General features: G+C 29.3%; 1 protein-coding gene and 1 long non-coding RNA gene across 2 annotated transcripts; one reads left to right on the forward strand and one right to left on the reverse strand.

The window, feature by feature from the left end:
• Positions 1–9,534: 9,534 nt before the first annotated feature.
• On the reverse strand, positions 9,535–11,989 carry LOC120087951 (xyloglucan endotransglucosylase/hydrolase protein 31-like). The gene is made up of 4 exons (XM_039044975.1): positions 10,960–11,989; positions 10,636–10,736; positions 10,308–10,525; positions 9,535–10,226 (listed from the first exon to the last, which is right to left on the reverse strand). Exons 1-4 carry the CDS (start codon positions 11,192–11,194, stop codon positions 9,884–9,886), a joined length of 897 nt encoding a protein of 298 aa, XP_038900903.1. The 5' UTR covers positions 11,195–11,989; the 3' UTR covers positions 9,535–9,883.
• LOC120087952 lies at positions 10,115–10,980 on the forward strand. Its single transcript, XR_005484735.1, has 3 exons — positions 10,115–10,256; positions 10,442–10,550; positions 10,662–10,980. It is a non-coding gene; the product is annotated as an uncharacterized LOC120087952 (long non-coding RNA).
• Positions 11,990–21,610: the final 9,621 nt, after the last annotated feature.

Raw genomic sequence — 21,610 nt, forward strand, 5'->3', positions numbered from 1 at the left:
GCTCGTTATTTAGTCAGACTTGCTGAGATAACAAAATCCATAAAAAATTATTCAACAAGCTTTGGCTGTTTTGGTTTGGAAAGAGTGACGTTGAGACTGGGCACGTGCAGTTGGGGGAAGAATTCACACGAATTGGATTTTTTTGAGGAACATATCGAGAGAGAATTGGGCCCATTCCTTGTGAGAAAGTCACCAATATATTAGGATTTCGAAGCTCTGACAGTAAAGGGAATTGATTTTTAATCAATCTAGCACCAGTGACATAATATACCGTTCTCTGGCTCAAGTTTTTTTTTTTTTTTTTATTTTATTTTTAAAAAAAGCTAGTTTGTACACCGATGCAACATAATAGTAGAAAAAGTAGACATCAATATTTCTAAAATCATTTCATCTGTTTTAGAAAAAGGTAAATTCATATTCCACAAATTAGTAAAAAAAAAAAGACTATCTAATAGCCGATTTTATGATTTAAATTGTAAGATTTTGGTTTTTTTTAAGATTAATATTTAAGTGTCATCCCTTCTATCTAAAACAATGTCAATAGTTTCATTTGATGACACTAATTCTTTCAGTTCTTTTTAATTTTTACGGTAATAATTAAGGTAGGTTTTTGAATGGAATAACCACCTCTATTTTAGTGTTTAAAAAAATTGAATTCAAAATTTGGTATTCTGTATATGAATACTTTGTAGAGAATTTGTTATATTTTGAGAATGGAAAAGAATTGAAAGTTTTTTTTTTGTTTTTTTGTTTTTTTTGTTTTTATCTCATAAAAGTTAGAAAAAGATATGTATGGTTGAAAACTAAAATCAACAATAGAAAAAAAAAAACTATTTTATTTAAAAAACAAATATCCCAACTCAACCCAACTCAATTCTGCATCCAAACACAGACAATAATTATCAACTCAACTCATACCAAACATAGACAATGTAACTCTCTAAATAATAATTACCAACTCAACTTAATTCAACTTTGTTTTTATCGTGCCAAACTACTCCTAAGGATTTTTAATAAGGTATATCACCTTTTTTTTTTGGTTGCTCTCTTTCTTTTTTCTCTTTTGGGTATTGTTTTTCATTTCCTTAAGTAGATTTTAAATATAATCAATAATTTTATCCATTCTTTTGTATAGTTTTATTTTAATATAAACGTTTGTTTGCGATGAAATTGAAACATCCCTATGCATTTTTGTTTAAATTTTGAAAACAAGTTTTTATATTTACATAATTCTGTTTATCTTTAAAAAATCCTTTTATTTTGATATACATTTGCTTTTAATCATGAATTTTTTTTTCAAGATTCAATTGGGACCGATGTATTATCGAATAAAGTATAATCCATTTTTTTCTCAATCCCCTTCTTTTCATTTTTTTTTTCCTTTTTAAATATTATTTCTCATATAAAGTATTATGATGTATCTAGATTTGAAATACAACCAAAATTTTACAAATTTGACTTATTGTTTTATTTTGATACGTAGTTCGTGTTTTTTTAAAATACTACTTTGTGTGACCTTCTTTAATCACTAGATATATTTTTGAAGATTGAAGTGTAACATAAAATCACTTTTTATTCTTAGTATCATTGAATCCAAATTTGGTGAGGTTTAGTTGATTATGACTATTTTTTTTTCATTTTATCAACATTCAAATCTTGACAATAAGATTTTATGTCTACAGAATTCTATTTGATAACCTTGAATCTTGATTTTTATTTTTTTCTAATAGAGTATCTAAACAATTTTTTTAAAGATACGTAAGAAAAAAAAAGGTTTTCATATTGAATATAAATCAAGATTTATGTTTTAAAAATTTTTAGTATTGATTACAAACAGGTGTATCTAAACCAATTTTATTTGTTTATTTTAGGAAGACGAGACTATTTATGGATATTTTTTTAAATAATATTTTTTTAATAAATAATGACAAAAATAGGGTTGGGGAAAGTATTCCCAGGTGTTTAAATCGTGTACCAGGTACACGATTACACCTAAATCGTGTACCCGGTATACGATAAGGCCTAAATAGTGTACTTGGTACATGAGTACTTGGCCACCTGGCATGCCCAGTCTGGCATGGCAGTCATGCAGGTTTGACTGAGGGAATCATGTACTGGGTACACGATTACCCTAAGTCGTGTACCAGGTACACGACTTCCACGCCTTAAAACCTCCGCCCGAACCCTTCTTTTTCCTCACCGAAACGACTATTCTTCTTCCTCACTGCCGCTTATAATCGTTTTCCCTCACGAGACCATCGATTCCTCTCTTCTACTTACCAAAATCTTTTTGATTTTCTTCACCGAGGCCTTTATTTCACCGAAATCTTCCAAAATTTCGATTTTGCTCGACTTTCAATCCTCCATTTGATCACACCGAATCCTCCATTGTAGCGGTCGTGTTGCTCGATTTTTCTACATTTTTTGTTGCCGAATTTTGGTTGGTATATTTTTTTCTCTAGTTGGGCTGATCTGTATTTATATGTATGTTTATATATGTTTTTGGGCTGAATTTTGCTTGGTATATTCCTACATTTTTGTATAGTTTATGTATAGTGTATGTATAGTTTATGTATGTATAGTTTATGTATAGTGTATGTATGTATAGTTTATGTATAGTGTATTATATAATTTATGTATAGTTTATGTTGTATAGTTTTGTGTATGATTTAGTTTATATATAGTTTGTGTATGATTTAGCTTATGTATGATTTAGTTTATGTATGATTTAGTTTATGTATGTTTTTGGGCTGATCTTACATTTTTTTATTTGTTTGGATTGATTTAAACTTAGAAATCTTATATGTATAGCTTATGTATGATTTAGTTTATGTATGATTGATTTAAACTTAGAAAACTTAGAAAACTTAGAAAACATAGATATTGGAGTTTGTTGGGTTGACATATTAACATATTTTTTGTCAACTAATAAATATGTCGATGCGTCCTGAAGATTTAGTAATTCTTGAACCTGAAAATGATGGAGATAGTGACATCAACGTTGAAGTGGATGAATTATTTGGAAACGACGGTAGTGGTGAACAAGATCTTGAGTTGGTATGTCGGAAATGTTCAATCAAATAGATTGGGAAATGACAAATTCAACGTGTGAACTAGGGTCTACTTTGGAAGAAAGGAATGTAGGAGTAGATAACTATAGTCTAATACAAAAGGGAATATTGTTTAATACCAAAGAAGATTTACAGCTTGTTGTAAAAAAATATTGTGTGATAGAACACTACGAAATTGTCGTAGTGGAATCAAATCAGGATCTTTGGTATGTTAAATGTAAATCCTAGAGTGACGGTTGTGCTTGGAGGCTACGAGCATATTGGCGCAAACTCATGGGATGTTTGAAATCACAAAACTTCAAGGAGAACACTCATGTTTGTTTTCAGAGTTGACACAAGATCATTCACAGCTGGATTCAAATTTCATCCTGGAGTACCTGTGGCCCTACTTCAAGAAGCCATTAAAAAAAAATATGGCTATAATGTCAAACGGGTGTGGCAAGCCAAGAGAAAAACGTTATTGGGAGAAATCATATTCGGAGCTTCCGTATTGGCTGAGTGTTGTTGTTCATTACAACCCAGGAACACGAACAGACTGTTTTTCCTTCCCTCTGATGTGCCAGGTACGACTATTTTTGGACGAGTTTTTTGGTCTTTTGGTCATGCAAGAGAAGGGTTCAACCATTGTAGGCCATTAATCCAAATTGATGGAACTCATCTATATGGAAAATATAAGGGGAAATTATTGACAGCCTTATCTATTGATGCAAATGGACATATATTTTCCCTTGCTTTTGCTATCGTAGAAGGTGAGAATTCGTTCAGTTGGTCATGGTTTTTGTGGGCATTGCGTGAATATGTTACCCAAAATGAGGGTATTTGCTTGATTTCTGACCGACATAAGGGCATTCTTGCTGCAATTAATAACCAAGAAATTGGTTGGAATGAACCCAGAGCTTACCACTGATATTGTCTTCGCCATGTTGTCAGTAATTTCAATACAAAATACAAATTGAAGCAACTAAAAAATGTGTTGCTCGTGTACAGAAAAACATTCGACATGTTGACGCCCAATCAGGTAGTAAATATGTATATAAATGAATATTTTAAAAAAATTTATATGTATACTTATTATATTTTTTTTGTCAGGTTATTTGGACGCCATACTCACAGATTTGGTCATCCTTACCTGATTATTGTTGTGATGATGAAGACATCTGGTTGACTGTTAGCCCTCTTATATGCTTCCATATAGTAGAGTGGCATCATCGAGATCGTATGCTGAGATAGTTCGGTATGCGACAAACGATACCTTCATTGTCCTATATACTCCCATTACTACACCAGATCGATTTAAGAGGTAAGCATGACCAAGATTGGTATCGAATCCAAGAGTATTTATCCTACTGGCATGGACGACGTAATTGTTGTGCAGCCAACTGTATCGGACGCTTACTTTTCCTGGTACAATTTGATCACGAGGTGATTTATCTCACCAGACGACGCTTACTATTACTGCATGATAAGAGATTTAATATCAGACATTTTCCATATATATAATATGAATATTGTTTAATATTTTTTTTATTCTACAGAATAATTTTATCGGCGATGTTCAACAATATTCAGTGCAGAACAACCTACCAGAATTGGGTTCAATGTGTTAGTAAACATTGATCAACGTAGAAAGTATTATTCAATAAACAAGACGACTCAATGTTGCTGACATCGATTGAAGACGTATTCGTCGTAGACGATAGCGACAACGGAGTGAACCTAATTTAGAGAGACATGAAGACAACCCCATGAGGAATAGGGGCCAGGGGGTCGTTTTTAAATCCCATATTGTAACATTTTCAAATTGCAAATCTCAAAAGAACTAATTGTAAAATTTTTTTAATATCATGTTATTTTTTTTTAAATATGAGTGCAAGATGTTTTCATTGTAGATTAAATATATAATTAAGTTTAATAATGAAAGAATTAAGTTTAATAATTAAGTTTAACAATTAAAAAAACAATTATAAGCAACAATGAAGGAATTAAGTTTTAACAATTAACTTTAAAAAAAAAAAATTTATAAGCTAATCATGTACCGGATACACGAGTTCGCTTGACCGGTCAACCAGTCAGCTGATGTGGATTAAATGGTACTCGTATATTCGGTACACGAGTATGCCACATAAAAATCGTGTACCGGATACACGATTCCACTACCCCAAATATGTCAATACTTTTCCAGAACACCTATTTTTGAAAATACTTCCCCCAACCCTATTTTTGTCATTATTTATTAAAAAACATTATTTAAAAAAAATCCTATTTATGGATAATTAATTTAAAAATACACGCTAATATAATTCAAACTATTATTTTTATTTAAATATTTTTAAGAATTTGTAATTATTTACTAATTATCTATAAATAGCACATAATATTCTTTTAGAAAGTAAGACCATATTTACATAAAATAAAATAACAATAAATAGTTTTTTTAAAGGGTTGTTTTTAAATATAGAAAAATAAATCAAAATATTTACAAAATATAACAAAATTTTAGAACTATTAATGATAGATACCGATAGATGTCTATCAGCGTCTATTGTTGATAGTTCTTACATTTTGCTATATCTTGTAAATATTTTCAACAATTTTACCATTTAACATAATTTCTTTTTTTTTAAACAACTAAAATTTTGTACCATTTTATTTTAAACATTAGTTTTCTAAATTATTTAATTTTGTAATACTAAAAATACATATCTAGCTAATACAAAATTAAATAATTTAATAAATCAATATCTATTTAAGCTACTTTTTATTTCAAAATTCTCTAATTCTAATATTTCATCCTTCTTTTCTTCCCTCCATGGATCAATTTTGAATAAAAAAAACAAAACAAAACAAACAACATGGGTAATATTTTATCATGCTACTCCTTCATAAATTTTAGTTTGTAACTTTTATTTAAATTACATCATATGTATTTTAGTTTTATTCATCTATTTTTTTTTTCATTTCTCTCTCTTTCACTATTTTAAAATTTAAAGTCAAATATATCAATAATTTAACTTAATAAAAATACCTTTTTTGAAACAATGTCAAATTTATTTTATGTTAAATTAACCTGAAACAAATGCATGTAGTTTTAACAACTATTTTTTTATTACTAAATTTATGTAAAAAAACTTACTATTCAAACTAAATGAAATATAATTATTCAATATTCAAATTTCATCATAGAAATTTAAATTCTAAATTTTTTTTACCACATGCGATAGACTTTTTATAGTATATTAAAAGTGGTTAAGAGGAGAGAATTTTTAACTTTCTTCCTTATTCCTAACTTTTTCAATAAAGACTCTTTTGCTCTCTCACTCACATTCCCTTCATACTCTTCTACACTCTTCTAGGTACCTTTTACACCTTTTTTTTCATTTAATTTTACCTTTCTCTTTACTATTATATCTATCAACAATTTCTATTCTACATTATTTCCTACTCTATTTACCACTACTTTCAAGTCTTTTTTTTTTCTTTTAATTTTATATTTTTCTTTTGTCATTAGATATTTCAACAATCATTATTTTGTCCTCAAGTTCTTTTTTTCGAATATTAATCTATTTGTTTCAAATGGTTGATTTTTTAAATAAAAAAATCAAACAAAGAAAAACAGTTGTTCAATCTATAAAATTTCACAGTGTTTTAGGAGATGCATTGTTGTTTCAACTTTTTTTTTTTTCAAAAAAAAATCTAAGTGTATATTGATATAGATAATTTATTTTTAATCAAAACTATTTAAAATTATCAATGAAAATACATTTTTTTTTCATTTGATGTCTTTAATTAATTTAAAACTTCATGTCTAATATTTACAAAAATTATATTTGTTTTGCCTTTTACATTTTTCTTCATAAAATAATGTTTTAAATATTTTCAACTACACCCAACCTATTTCATATTTATTATAAATTAATTAAATAAAACATACAGATATAGTTTTAGTTATGTAATCTATTTCAGTATTTTTAAATTTCCCATCAAATTTTAACTGAAAGTATATTTATTTGAAATTTTATGTCATAAAAATTTAGAACCGGTCTAACTAGTTTGATAAAAACATGGATGGTTTGCAAAGTATCACTAAAATCAAGTCTAAACCATTAAAATCAAATCATCGTTTTAATTTTAAATTATTTTTGTTAGAGAAAATAAATATAATATGAAGTATGAAACCAAAATTGAATTAGTAGAAATTGAAAAGTATGGAAGATTTATGGGCATTAAATATGGGGAATTAACGATAAGATCCGAAAGGGGATGATTAGATATGCACTTAAGTATGTGGAGCCAACAAGAAGGAATTGTTTTGGAAATGGAAACGATAGTTTAGACATCAATTCTGATTTTTGGGTCACTTTGTTTTCATTTGTTAATTACTTGAAAAAATGGGAACTACCCAATAAATCAAATGTGAAAGCCAATTTCCCTTTCTTATACTCCACTTGTCAATCCCATAATAAATCATAATGCCTCCTCTAATGTGTATGTGTGTTATCTCCTCATCTCTAACTTTTTTTTTTTCTCAATTACAAAAATCACCCCTAAAATATAGTACGATTATAATTATACCATCAAAATAAATTAAGATCTCGTTGGTACCTATTTAGTTATTTTATTTTTATTTTTTAAAATTAAACCTATAAACACTACTTCTTTTTCTAAATTTCATCATTCGTTATCTATTTTTTTTTTATTAATAGTTAAAAAAATCAAGTCAAAATTTCTAAAAAAATAGCTTTTAAAAATTTGTTTTGTTTTTGGAATTTGATTAAGAATTCAACCATTTACTTAATAAAAATGCAAATCATTTTTTAAAAAAAAAAATAGGAGAAAATAGGTTTAAAACTTTAAAAAAAAAACAAAAAAAAAAAACGAAATGATTACCAAATAGGACCTAAGTTTTCAAACTTATACAAATATTAAAATCGAACTTACAAACTTATATAATTGTATTAATTGTAACATTGGTATAAATTTGAAAGTTCAATTTTTATCATTTAGGTGTTATAATTATTGTAATTATGAGGTCTAATTTTAACAATTGTATAAATTGAGAGTTTAACTTTTATAATTGAAAGTTTAAGGATGTAATTGCAACTAACACCTTATTTTTGCAAATTACCATATTTTTTCTTTTCTTTTATATGGCAATGCTTTTGGGTGTAAATTTTAATTTTTAATGCATGTTTCCAAAGTTAGGAGGTCAATCATGATAATTAAGTGTAATTTGTTGAAAAAAAACTTATGATTGTGCTTTATAGAATATCATTAATCAATATCTATGTGAATTTACATTATTACAATTTCAAATGGCTTTTTTTTTTTCTTTTCATATCTATTTCACCTTTCACTTTTTAGCTTTTTAAATTTTTATTGTCTAATCATTAACTTAAATTTAGTTTTCAAATTCTTCCATGGATCTCTAAATCATTACATTAGTGTTAATAGAGTAATTTTTTAGATCATAATTGACTTCTTAGGGGAAAAAAGTTATTAATTTATTTAAAATTTTGTTGCAGAAATTTAAACCCTCCACTCTAAACAAAAGCATAGATGCTATAACCTTTGTGGTTAAGTGTTGTTCTCTTACTTAACCTTCCTTTTTCTAGAAAAAAAAAGTTCATTCAACTTTTTTTTTTTTTTTTTTAATATTTCATAAATATTGGTGCAATAATAAAGCTTTGGGATTTATAATTGAAATACAAAATTAGAGTTTGATTAAAAAAAATATTCATATTTATATATAAAAAAGGCATATTTTTTTTTTTCCTTTTTAAAGAAAAAACTAACTGAAAACAACTTTATTGGAATCATCTTTGTCAAAATTCAATATTATTAACAAACAACCATATCACATTGACTATTTTTCTCCACCATCAGGTTTACCATTTCAATTCCCTTTCTTTAATGAATTTTGAATTATAAATTTTAGTCTTTAAACTTTAAATTCTTAATGTATATTGTGTCTAATATAGGTCTTTAAATTTTAAATAGTATTTGATATTTGATAATTTTTTTTTTTAATTTTTGTGTCAAATAATCCTTGAAGCTTCAATATTTTGTTTAATATACATTTATCAATTTATTCAATTTTTTTTAACTTGTTGAACCGAAAACGTAATCAATGTACTTAATTTATTGAAATATGTTAAAGTAATTAGAGCTTATTCTAATTATTATTTTTCTTAACTAGTTATTTCTTGTCAATATTTTACATTTTTTTTCTTTTTTCTTTTTATCAGGTTGGTTGGTGTTTATTTATTCTTTATTTAATTATATTCATATTATTCGATTATATATACAAAATAAAAAAAATTCAATTCAAGCATTTTTGAAAAAAAAATGAAGAATCAAACGAAAATAGCCTTTAAAGCTCTTACAACTTACAAGTTACCTCCATAATATAGCTATAATAACAACTATTTTTTATAGAAACATTTGTCAGGTAACACCCATAATTTACTTTCCCTTTATAATCTTGCATAACAATCATATTATTATTATTTTTAATTTCAAAAAAGAAAAAAAAAAAAAAAAAAAAAACAATCATCACATTTTGCTTCACTTTATATAAATATAAAATATATTTTTTTAGAAATAATAAAACCTTCAACAAACTTCGAATCTTCGTGGGGACTTGGACGCACACGTACTATTGTAATTCCCAAACCTTTTTCATCAAGCTGGACCCATCACAAGACCTCACATCAAACCTTTTTTTTTTTTTTTTTTCTCTCACTCTCTTTTTATATATATAATCTTTTTGAAATTTAAAGTTATTTAAAATGTTGACCAATTCTTGTCGGGGTTTAACATTCAGGAATCAGCGTGTGGTCTCTCTTTGGATCATTGCAATAATCATACACCAAGTAATTCCTCTGCACCCACTCCATTGCTTTATATTGTTGTTCGCTCAACCCCCCGGAGCCTGGCCGGCAAGACTCCCCCGCCTCCGCCGTGCAACCGTTTATTTTGAAGTCCCGGTACTTGGACACGAACGGCTGGTAGTGATAATCTGCCTTGTATTTCCCATCCTCTGTCGCCCATTGGGAAGCATCCCATATAGAACCGTAAACCCACATTGGCCTTATTGGGAATGTCGCGTCGTTCCTTCTTATATACCTTCGAATCGGCACGTTGTCTACCAAAAATCTGTGATAGTGGAAGAAATCTGTATATCAAGTGAGTGAATTAGGGGGGAAAATGCAAATTATGTATTCAAATTATACGGACATGATATCTGATGGAGTCCATTGAATGGCGTAATGGTGGAAATTCTGTGTGGGATCAAACCAGAGATGGAACTTCATTTCTCTTCCGATAATGTTTCCATCTCCACTTCCTCTGATGAAGACGTTTGTTTGCAGGGTGTACGGCTTCCCTGGCGTTGTTCCGAGGAATTCGATGTCGATTTCGTCGTGGTTTCCGGGGAAATATTGGTTGTTCGAAAGCTAAATCAGAATAAAGTTGAACAAGGTTAGTTTAGTACTTGATTTGAGTGATTATCATTTATCAAGATTTGGGATGATTCTATATCTTGTTTAATGATAATCATACTAACGTAGAATGATGTGAGAACTCCTGCAGTGTAGCCAGATTGGAGTTTTACAGCAACACCAAAATAACCGGATCGGTACGAGTGCAGGGATTTAAACCCACTACCTGTTCGACGATATTACCCACAGAGAAAAATCAGCCAAAATACAAAATCAGAGACAGTGCGAATATAGTAAAAAATGATGCAGGGAAGCCGCCACAATGTGTTTGTCTCGTAATAACTGTTAGATGTAGATTATAAAATAGAAGTACTTTTACGGGTTGTCTCTCATACATTCCATGGTTATTATGAGTCAGCTACATTGTGTGGTCTCCTTAACTAGTAGACCTGAAGTACTGTCGAGCCAAATGGTTAAGGTGCCTTGGTCATCGAGCCTTTGGTGCTGAGGACCCCAGAGGTTTCTAAAATACCGAGTAAAGCCATTAGATTGAACAGAGGAACTGGGGTAGTAGCCAGGGAAGGGTGGACCCTGAGCAGTAGTGCTACTAGAGGACACTGCAAGAACAAAAACGAGGAAGAAAAGAAAAGCAGCCATGAAATTAGAGCAATAATGTGATAGCATAAGTTGCTGTTTGTTGGAAGCTTTGGCTGGAGGTGTGGGACAGAGAGAATTGAAGAGAAATGGGGTGGGAATTTGGGAATAAATAGAGAAGTTTATGAGATTTCAGGCCCACATTACACAAAAAAAGTTAACACAAATTTGGAGGATTGAAGTAAAATCTGGAGAATGAGATCAGAGGAGCATAATCTTCCCTTCAATTAACCAAAACAAAAAACTTGTCGTGTCATCTGATCTTTCTTCTTCATATCCTGTTGTGTAGCCTAATAAGATTTGCTCCTGCTCTTTGATTCGAAAGTGGACGTAGACTACGGTCGAATCACTATAAATGATATGTGTGATTCTCTCTTCCTTTTTACTCTTTACTTTTGTCTGTACTTGTTCATTTTATTTTAGTCGGAACAGATTGAATTGTTGAGATTGTCACAACATGTTGCTTCTTCAGACTATGGAATGACAAAAACTTGCAAGTTATGTTATGGCCGCTACTCTCATATGTAAAGGCATAGGAAAAGAAGAGTAATAACGTGATTGATGTCACAACAAATGGCCCAAGTTATGCTTTTTGGTGAAACTCTTTAGCAGAAGATAAGGCATGAGAAGCAAGAATTGATTGACGCCAACATTAAAGAAAAAGGTTTCATACTTTCATTGATGGTAATTACTTTCTTGCTTTAATTTTAATGACGTAATTGTGTTGGATAAAATTTGAATATGATAAGATATTTTTTATGAATATGTACTAGTATAGTGCTTCATTTCACTACGTAGATTATGGCCGTATCGTTGATATGATATGATTTGTGAATAAAATCTGTCTTTTTATTATTGCGGCTTTTTTGGCTTTTGTAAGTATTATTGGATCAACAAAGATTGTCATGTTGCTACGTGTAAATGAGACGTTTGGTCACTGTTATTGATTTGTCTCATAAATATTCTCTTTCAATCACAACAATAGGATTTTATTTATCCAAACTAGACATTTTGGAACATTTAGAGCAAAAACTATCTTGATTATACTAATATTCTATAGTAAATACGACTTTAAAACCATCAATGAGCTACCGTCAACACAATTTTTAAATTTTTATTATTATTTGCTATTATTTTTACTATTTTATATTCATAAATTTTTTTTTATTCTTTATTATAATGTTTATTATTTCCTTCCTTTGTATAAAAAATTGAATAAAAAATATTACTTCTTTGATATGTAAACTATTTTGGATTATTTTAGTTTGAAAGAAGTAGGAAATCATAAATAAGAACAATATAAAGTGAGTTTTTAGTTTCTTAATCTTGTTTCTACTCTTCGATTTTTTTTCTTTTTCTTTTGCTCTTTCATTTTATAATAAAAATAAAATCCAAAATATATTTCTATTTCTTGTTTCTAAAATTTAAAATTAAAAACTTTAAATTTTATTGAAATTAGCGAGTTTATGAAAGATGGAAATAAGAAAACATGAATATTTATCAAATGATTGTATTTATCCAAAAGAAAAAAAAATTGAAAAAAAGTAGGAAATCATAAGTAAGAACGCTATAAAGTGAGTTTTTAGTTTCTTAATCTTATTTCTAGTTTTCGAATTTTTTTCTTTTCTTTTCTTCTTTCATTTTATATTGAAAATAAAATCCAAAACATATTTTTATTTCTTGTTTCTAAAATTTAAAATTAAAAAAAATTAAATTTTATTGAAATTAGTGAGTTTATGAGTTTTTTACATTTTCTTTTTTTTTTTAAAATTTGTAGGTGAATTAGCAAAATTAGTAAAAATTATTACAACATTTAACTGATTCTAAGATCCAATTGTTATAAAGTAACTAACAAGTTCTAAGATTTTTTTTTCCAAATACTTGAGTTAGATTTATCATGGACTTCATAAGTTAAAGAAATAACAAAATAACACTTTAATTTATGTTTGTTAAAAAATAGAAAAAGAAACAAGGAAGTTGGTTTTTTTTCCCCAAAACTTATAGTCAATTTCTGAAATGTTTATGATATATATGTATATGAATACTTAACCAAATGTTTATATTTTAAAAAATTAGAAGCAAGTAATAGAAAAAAAAAATGAGATGACCTCTTAGGTATCACAAAAAGATAAGAACGATTTCGTGTGTGAAATCTTATGTGCACACACCTTTATGATCTGAAATTAGATTATGCTTTATATAAATTTATACCTAAGTTAAAATTTATTACTAAAGTAAATTTAATTCAATATGATTAACATATATTTTATTCGGAAGTTCAATCTTCTACTATGTAGTTATACTAAAAAAAAAAAAGTCAAAATTTATTAATTTTAATTGTACTATTAGATACTATCTCGTCTTGAGTGCTACTTTGATACCTAAATTGGTGGGAAGTGACTGTACGGTCTATTGTTATAGGAAACTGAAATTTCATGATATTTAAAAATTTTCAGATTTAAAATTCATGACAATCATTTTCAGTCATTGTATCATCTGTAAAGGTATGTACATTAATGACAATTTTTTAAAAATATCATAATTGGTTTTCTCATGACAATAAAGAATTGTCAACAATGAATAATTATTGACAATTACAAACTGTCATTGTTAAATATATTATGATAGATTATTATTGTCATCAATTGACTAAAATTGACTATTTTTTATAGCGTTATGGACATTGACGACAATTATAAAATGTCAAAAAAGAATATATAGTGTCATTTTTTTCTTGTCAATAATATTTAAATAATGAAAACTATTTTATATTAACAAATGTTCTATCACGATACATTTTTATTGTCATATAATTTCATATTTATGACACTTTTATATTGTCAATAAAATATGTCTTGATAGTTTATCGTTTCTTTAAATCTTCTCATTGCACATATGATTTCCATAATCGACCAATCTTATTTTTAACACAAAATTGATACAAACAAAAATAAGAACTTTCATACATAAGAATAAAGTTGACAATGTTTTTACAAAGAAACTAAATACAAGGAATTATGGAATGTCTTGGGGACAAATACAAACAAACTAATAATCAAACTTGGTAAATTTTTTACAAAGAAACTAAATACAACAAGGTATTGTCACTAGTAACTACATTACAATAAGTTTTGTCACTAACCAAACGTCAAACACTTGCTTGATAGCTTCACCACTTCACTAGGTTCATGCAAGACCTAGTAAAAAACACAACGTTAAACCTTAATCCAACACTGTGAATTAGCCCCAAACTACAACCAAAAATTTCCAAGAGTTATAAACTAGGTTTAATATTTAGAATGAGTTTGAAATAATCAAAGAGAAGCTTGGGCACAAAACTAACAAAACAATCTTAAACCTTAATTCAAACACTCTGTATCGATCCTGAACTACAAGGAGAGAATAAGATTTGAATAACATACCACATTTGCACTGTGAATAAAATATTCTTGACCACTAACCCTAAAAGTCATATGGTACAAAACAGACCTTAAACCTGTAATGATCCGACCCCCTAGGACTTAAGTTAGACCGTTACTAAATACATGCATGCATGGAACTCAAAACGACACTCGGTTATGGCGAAATAAATGCTAATTAAATAAGGTAAGTTTAAAAGACTTCCATTAAATTCAAATATTAAAAAAATAGTAGGGTACCCAGAAATCATAAAGAATAGTAAATAAGTCTGAAAAAAAGTTCTTAAAAGTAAGTTTTAAACATCAAAACTAAAAGTTAAGAGAAACATGAAAAAAACTCTAAATTTCATGATGTGGAAGCGTAAAAACTAGCTCCAATGGCTCGATCACGAATTCCGCTTGTCCATCGCCGGTGCATCTCTACCCTTACCTGAAACAACAACATGATAAAGAATGAGTATAAAACACTCAATAAGTAACCCCACTACTAGGCATCTATGCCCTCTAGATACTCACTTCTGGTGAAATATATAAACTACTCTAGTTCTCATGGGACACACATACACATGAAACAAGAAGGAGACTAAGTCCTATCCTACGTATGCCTACTACCTCTGGTGAATCCCGAAGGAGACACAAACTGGTGAATCCCGAAGGAGACACAAACTGGTGAATCCCGAAGGAGACACAAACTGATGAATCCCAAAGGAAACAAAAACAGGTGAATCCCGAAGGAAACACAAACTGATGAATCCCGAAGGAAACACAAACTGGTGAATCCCAAAGGAAACACAAACTGGTGAATCTTGAAGGAAACATAAAATCTAATGGGCATCTAACTAATCAGTAAGGACATTTACACAGTCTCAACGTCATAATCATCACTGTACAAATCTACGACATACATATAATCTCAACATCATGGCTTTACAACATACACATATACCTCAACATCATGGTTTTATAACATACATATATACCTCAACATCATCAGATCAAATACAACCATGGAAGCACATACCATCTCATACTAGCATTCAAGTGTCTATGTGCATAAATAAATAATTCGGATCTCGTAACAGAACATACTTTAATCATGTTATACTATAAATCTTTCATGTTGTCATCTGCCATAACCTTCATTTAACATGCTAGCATACATCTAATGTCTGGCCTGTGGGCAATTCCAATAGTAAGATTACTTACCTTGATATTAGATCGAACCAAAAAGCAATTGAATCTTTGTGAAATTCTTGAATCCTTAATCAAGCCTAAACATAAACCAAGCTTTAAAATTAATAGTTAAGGCCAAATTTCAAACACCCAAATATAACAAAATATTTCTAGATAACCTTATCTAAGGTGTGGTTCAATTCGAATTTACCTTCCAAACCTCCAATTTTAAGCCCAAATAATTAGCAAACCAAACTAATCTTCATCTTGAATGAAATTCTTGAATCAACCCCCTAATCATAATTTGAAATTAGGCTTACATGATTAAAGTTAGAATCAAATACATACTTCACTACCAATGTCTCAAATAAATTATCCATATGTAGCTTCGTAAAAAAATCACTTCCAAATGACTTTACCAAAATTTCTCAACAACCAAAATTAATCCACAATAGGGTAATCAAAGCATAAAACTTACCAAAACTTGTTAAAACAAACTCCAACTTCACTGATCAACACCTCAATACCTTTACAAACTTGAATCCAAAGTTGAAACACAATGGAAATCAAACAATTGATGCCAAAAGTAAATGAGTATTTAAGAATCAACCGAAAACAAATCCAAACGGTAGAAATCTTACTCAAATCGATAGATCTAGTGACGACAAAAGCGAACGACGCTTGAGCAGTGGTGGACGGAAGCCATGAAAAAGAAACTGATGTGGCAGCTTTGGGCGACGTCGGACAGGCTCACAAACGTGAGGAAGAAAAGGGGGGTGGGGTTTGACTTTTTATTAAAAAAAACAATAATAACAATAATAATAAAACAAAAAAGGAAATAAATATAATTACATTTAATTCTTTTCCGTTTCAAAAGAAAATTAATTCCTGCCATTAATTTCCGATTTGAATTTCAAATTGAATAATTTCACGCCAACAATTAAATTCCCGCACTTATACTTGAATTCCAAAAAATGTCTTCCAATTAATAACAATTATTGAAATTCCAAATAATAAAGTTATTGAAATTACATTATTACTAAAAAAATGTGCGGGGTGTTATATTCTTCCCTCCTCAAAGAACTTTCATCCTTGAAAGTTCATTCTTGAAAAAAAAAAAACTCCGGGGGTGTTACATTCTTCCCTCCTCAAAGAACTTTCGTCTTTGAAAATTCATTCTTGAAAAAGCTTCGGGTACTGGGCCTTCATCTCATCCTCTCGCTCCCAGGTAGCTTCCTTGAACTGGTGATTCTGCCACAGGATTTTCACAAAAGTAATTTCCCGGCGGCGCAATGTTTTTACCTCTCTGACGAGGATCTCTATAGGCTTCTTCTCGTAGCTCAAGTTGTCATTTAACTGTAAGGGCTCGTAGTCAACTACATGGGACGAGTCTGTCACATACTTCCTTAGCATCGAAACATGGAAGACATTATGAACTGAAGACAATGCTCGGGGCAATACCAAATGGTAAGCTACGGGGCCAACTTATTCCAGGACCTCGAAAAGTCTAATGAATCTTGGACTCAACTTTCTCTTCTTTCCAAACCTCAGAATACCTTTCATGGGTGCCACTTTTAAGAACATTTTCACCCGAGTCTCAAATTCCAGGTCCTTACGTCTTACATCGGTGTAGCTCTTCTGTCTGCTCTGAGCTGGTTGCATACGAGCTCTGATCTTCTGTATTGCCTCATTCGTGGTCTGCACTAGCTCAGGACCTAGCAACTTCTTCTCACCAACCTCACCCTGACATACTGAAGACTTGCAACTCTTTTCATATAGAGCTTCAAATTGCAATGTGCCAGTGACAGTCTGATAACTATTATTATATGCGAATTCCATTAAATGCAGGTGAGAGTCCCAACTCCCTGAAAACTCTAGTGCACAAGCGCACAACATATCTTCCAATATTTGGTTCAGATATTCTATTTGACCATCAGTCTATGGGTGAAAAATTGTACCAAAATCCAATCGAGTACCCAATGCTAACTGGAGACTCTTAAAAAAACTAGATGCAAAACGAGGGTCATCGTTTGACATAGCTAAAACTAGTACCAAAAGAGGTGTAACAACCACTTCCATAAATAACTTTGAAACTTAAGATGTTGAAAATCAGCAACGCTTCTACACGTCTGACTTGAGAACTGTGAAAATGGTCATGAAGTTAAGAAAGTCTTATATACTAAAAACATATATCTGAGCCTACCATGTCACAGGGAAAACTTCATATGTGTAGTGAAGAAACTGGTCATACTATATAATGCGTCATCTGAAGATACGTACCAGAATAAATCTAGTCAACTGAAAACTGCTTCTACTCTAGAAGCGCCAACTGTGATGTCTTTCTTAGGGTCTACATGTCTGAGAGTAACTCTGTCTAATTAGATCTCACATTCATGAGAAACTCATTATGAGGCTCTATACTATCATGGGCTATAAAACTTGCTTGAGCCAATCCTCATATTATCCTTTAGCCTTAAAACAATCACATATTATTACTTAGACCCTACTACGGATGAGTCTAAAATTCCATCTGAAAATGAGGTTTTGAAGTCCCTGGAGCTAAAGCATAAGTCAATTGATAACACATTTTCATAACCTCGTAATAACCGTAATTGATCCTTGAAGTCATTTTTTTTAACGATAAAACCTTTTTGATTCATAAGTCCTAGCTTGGATTACTCATACTCCCTAAAGCTAGTTAACTCATTGCCCATGCAAGAGAATACATACTATCTTGTAATGCTCCAATCCCACCTTTTAGTAACATCTTACTATCAACTCAACTTTATTGCCAAGTTTATCCCTTATATCAATGGTTATATTGGAAGATCCAACTTACTTACTTTTGTGCATATACCATTATTGTCTACCTCGAGTTGGATTAATTTCCTCTTTCAATCAAATTGAGGATCTTACTAGTTCATGTTTTGAACTTGCACACTACATCAAAATCCTTTAAATCTTACTAATGCCCTCAATGGTTTACCTCTTAACTAATGAAACCTCAACTTACCATGTCAATAGTTCTTGAATATCTACTGTTACTAGTAACTCCATTTTAGCTTATCCCTTCTCAAACTTTTATTTTGGTAACAGATTCTTGTGTTAAAAAAAGTTCCATACCGATCACCTATGTAAGCTATCTTTCCATCCAACTCATATTCTCTTAAAGTTCCACATGATAATGAGATATTTTTTCTTTTATACCGAAACAAATTCCTTGTAACCCCTCATATCATACCTCCAAACCATATATAACTAGGAGTTTTGAACACATTAAATTTCTTTCTCTTTCCAAAAGAGTAAACTTTCTTGGATATTTTTCTCTCATTCACACTTATCTCTGATAAAACTACTATATTCAAGACACCTCCAACTAATAATAATTATTGAAATTCCAAATAATATAACTGAAATTACATTATTACTAAAAAAATGTGCGGGGTGTTACAAAACCATTGTCGTTTACATTTGTTGTCGATGCACGATGGAGAAGGGGGAGGGATGGAGAGATTGCTGGAGGGATGCCATAGTCCACCTTCAAGTAGTTCTTTTTTCCTGCTGCTGTCGGATGCTGCCACTGCTCCTCATGCTTGTCGAAAGTTGTACAGAAAGGGAGGGAGAGAATTTTGAATTTTGACTGCTACATTAACATCATTGTTGTATTTTGACTTTGTTTTTTTTTCATTTATTAATTTTAGTTGATATTCACTTAATCAAGATATTTTAAATTAATGTTTCTCTCAAATTTTATTTATTTTTTTCTATATTTCTAGCTGAAGATTGATTGTTTTTCATTGAGATCTCAAGTATATGTTGGTATTATACTAAAAAATTTAATTATATATCGCATATGCCTTGATTTATTTTTTTGTGTGTTTATAAATATACTGAAAAATATAAATATACCCCGTATATATTGTTTAGTATATAAGACGAAATATTGTACAAATTCTCTTGTTCATGCACTTATCAAGTACACCCGAATTTATTTCTAGAAAATTATCCCCTTTTTTTCTACTTCAAAACTTCTTGTGATTTTTGCTTTAGGATAACAAATTTTCAGATTTTTTGTGAAATTTTCCTTAATTTTGAAAGGAAAACTATTTTGAAAAGTTTGTAATAGCAAGAAACTTTTCTTATATGCTTCTTTTGGTATTAATATTATTATCTACAATTTTTTTTAAGTGAATAGTTAGGAGAGCATAAAAATAGATTGGCCAGACTTTTGTGTAAACAATAGCTCATTAGACTATTCGTGTAAAAAAACAGACAAGTTTAAACAATTATATAATTAAACATATTTATTTAGGCTACGCGTGTAGAAGCCCAAGATATAAAAAATAACAATTCTATAATTTATACTATGAACAATTTAGGTCTCGCTTAATAACAATTTTATTTTTCACTTTTTGAAATTTATGCTCGTTTTCTCTTAAATTCTATAATTTATATTATGATTTTTTAATATATATATATATTTTTTTTAGAAATACTTAAATTCTTAGTCATATTCTAAATAAATAAATAATTTTCTTAGAACTATTTTTAATTAATTTTTAAAATTTAGCTTGTTTTTTAAAACATTGGTAAAAAACGAATAACGAAATAAAGAAACTTCTACGTAAAAGTAATATTTATAAGCTTAATTATAAAAAATAAAGGATCAAATACTTATCGATTGAGACTTTGAAAAACTGGGGTTGAAAATTAGTAGTACAATTTAAAAAAAAACATTTGAAATTAAACTGAATGATTGTATTGGTTAAGTGCATAGCTCTAAGTAGTTTAATTTGACTAAAAAATGTTAGGTCCACACCAAATTGTGGACAAAAAATCCTTAAAAACAACTTTTGGCTCATTATACATATCAAACTCTTGCTCTTCAAACCCCAACTTACATTACCATTTTGGTTAATTATAATTTAATAGTTACAATTACTAAAAAGAATAGTAAGACAAAAAAAAAAAAACCCGACTATTTATTAATTAATATACATGAATCTTAAAAGGATAAGAATTAAGAAACTTTGAAATGAAATGTGAACTATATATTATTAAATATTTGATTTTTGGAATCGAATATTAAAAATGAAAATGAAGGTTTTGTCTTTATTTCTTTTTATAAAGATTATTTATATTAGAAGTTGGAAGGCACAAAATTAAAGAACTTTGTTTACTAAAAGAAAGGAATAGGTAAAGGAAGGGATGGATGTAATGTTGTGCCGACAATTTTGATGTCTTAGAAGAAACGAGAGTGTGTTGAAAATGTGGCTGTGAGTTATTTTAATTACTTGTCACGTCCATTTCCATTTTATTAGGTCTTATCATCTCATGGAAATTATCTTTACTCCATAATTTTGAAATTATAGACTCAAATTTGTACATTGCTATACATTTCATTTTGAAAATTATTACTAATCCTTTGCCAAAATAATAATAATAATAATATTAATAAATTTTAATAAACGTTTCAATTATATTCCTAGATTTTCAGTCCATCCATATAATTGTCAAATCAAGCTATTAAAACAAAGAAGATATACATTTATTATAATTTCTAACTATAAATCATACATCACTTAATTTTTTCTATATCAGAAATTTAAATCGTTTGCACTATATTTGTTGAACTAAAAAAGTAATTTAAAGATAAGTCAACTTAAGTATAGCTTAATTTGTTGAGACTTTGATAATCGTCTTTATTAGTCGTAAGTGCATTTCAATGAATTTTGTAACTTCTTCGATGGAATCTAACTATGATTGGTTGATGTGCTTGAATAAGTTTCCATTTGCCATAAGAGAGAGATGATCTCAATTGCTAAATTTAGAAAGGAAGTTAATTTATGACTAC

Source organism: Benincasa hispida, chromosome 10 (genome assembly GCF_009727055.1).
Source record: "Benincasa hispida cultivar B227 chromosome 10, ASM972705v1, whole genome shotgun sequence".
Classification (NCBI taxonomy): domain Eukaryota; kingdom Viridiplantae; phylum Streptophyta; class Magnoliopsida; order Cucurbitales; family Cucurbitaceae; genus Benincasa; species Benincasa hispida.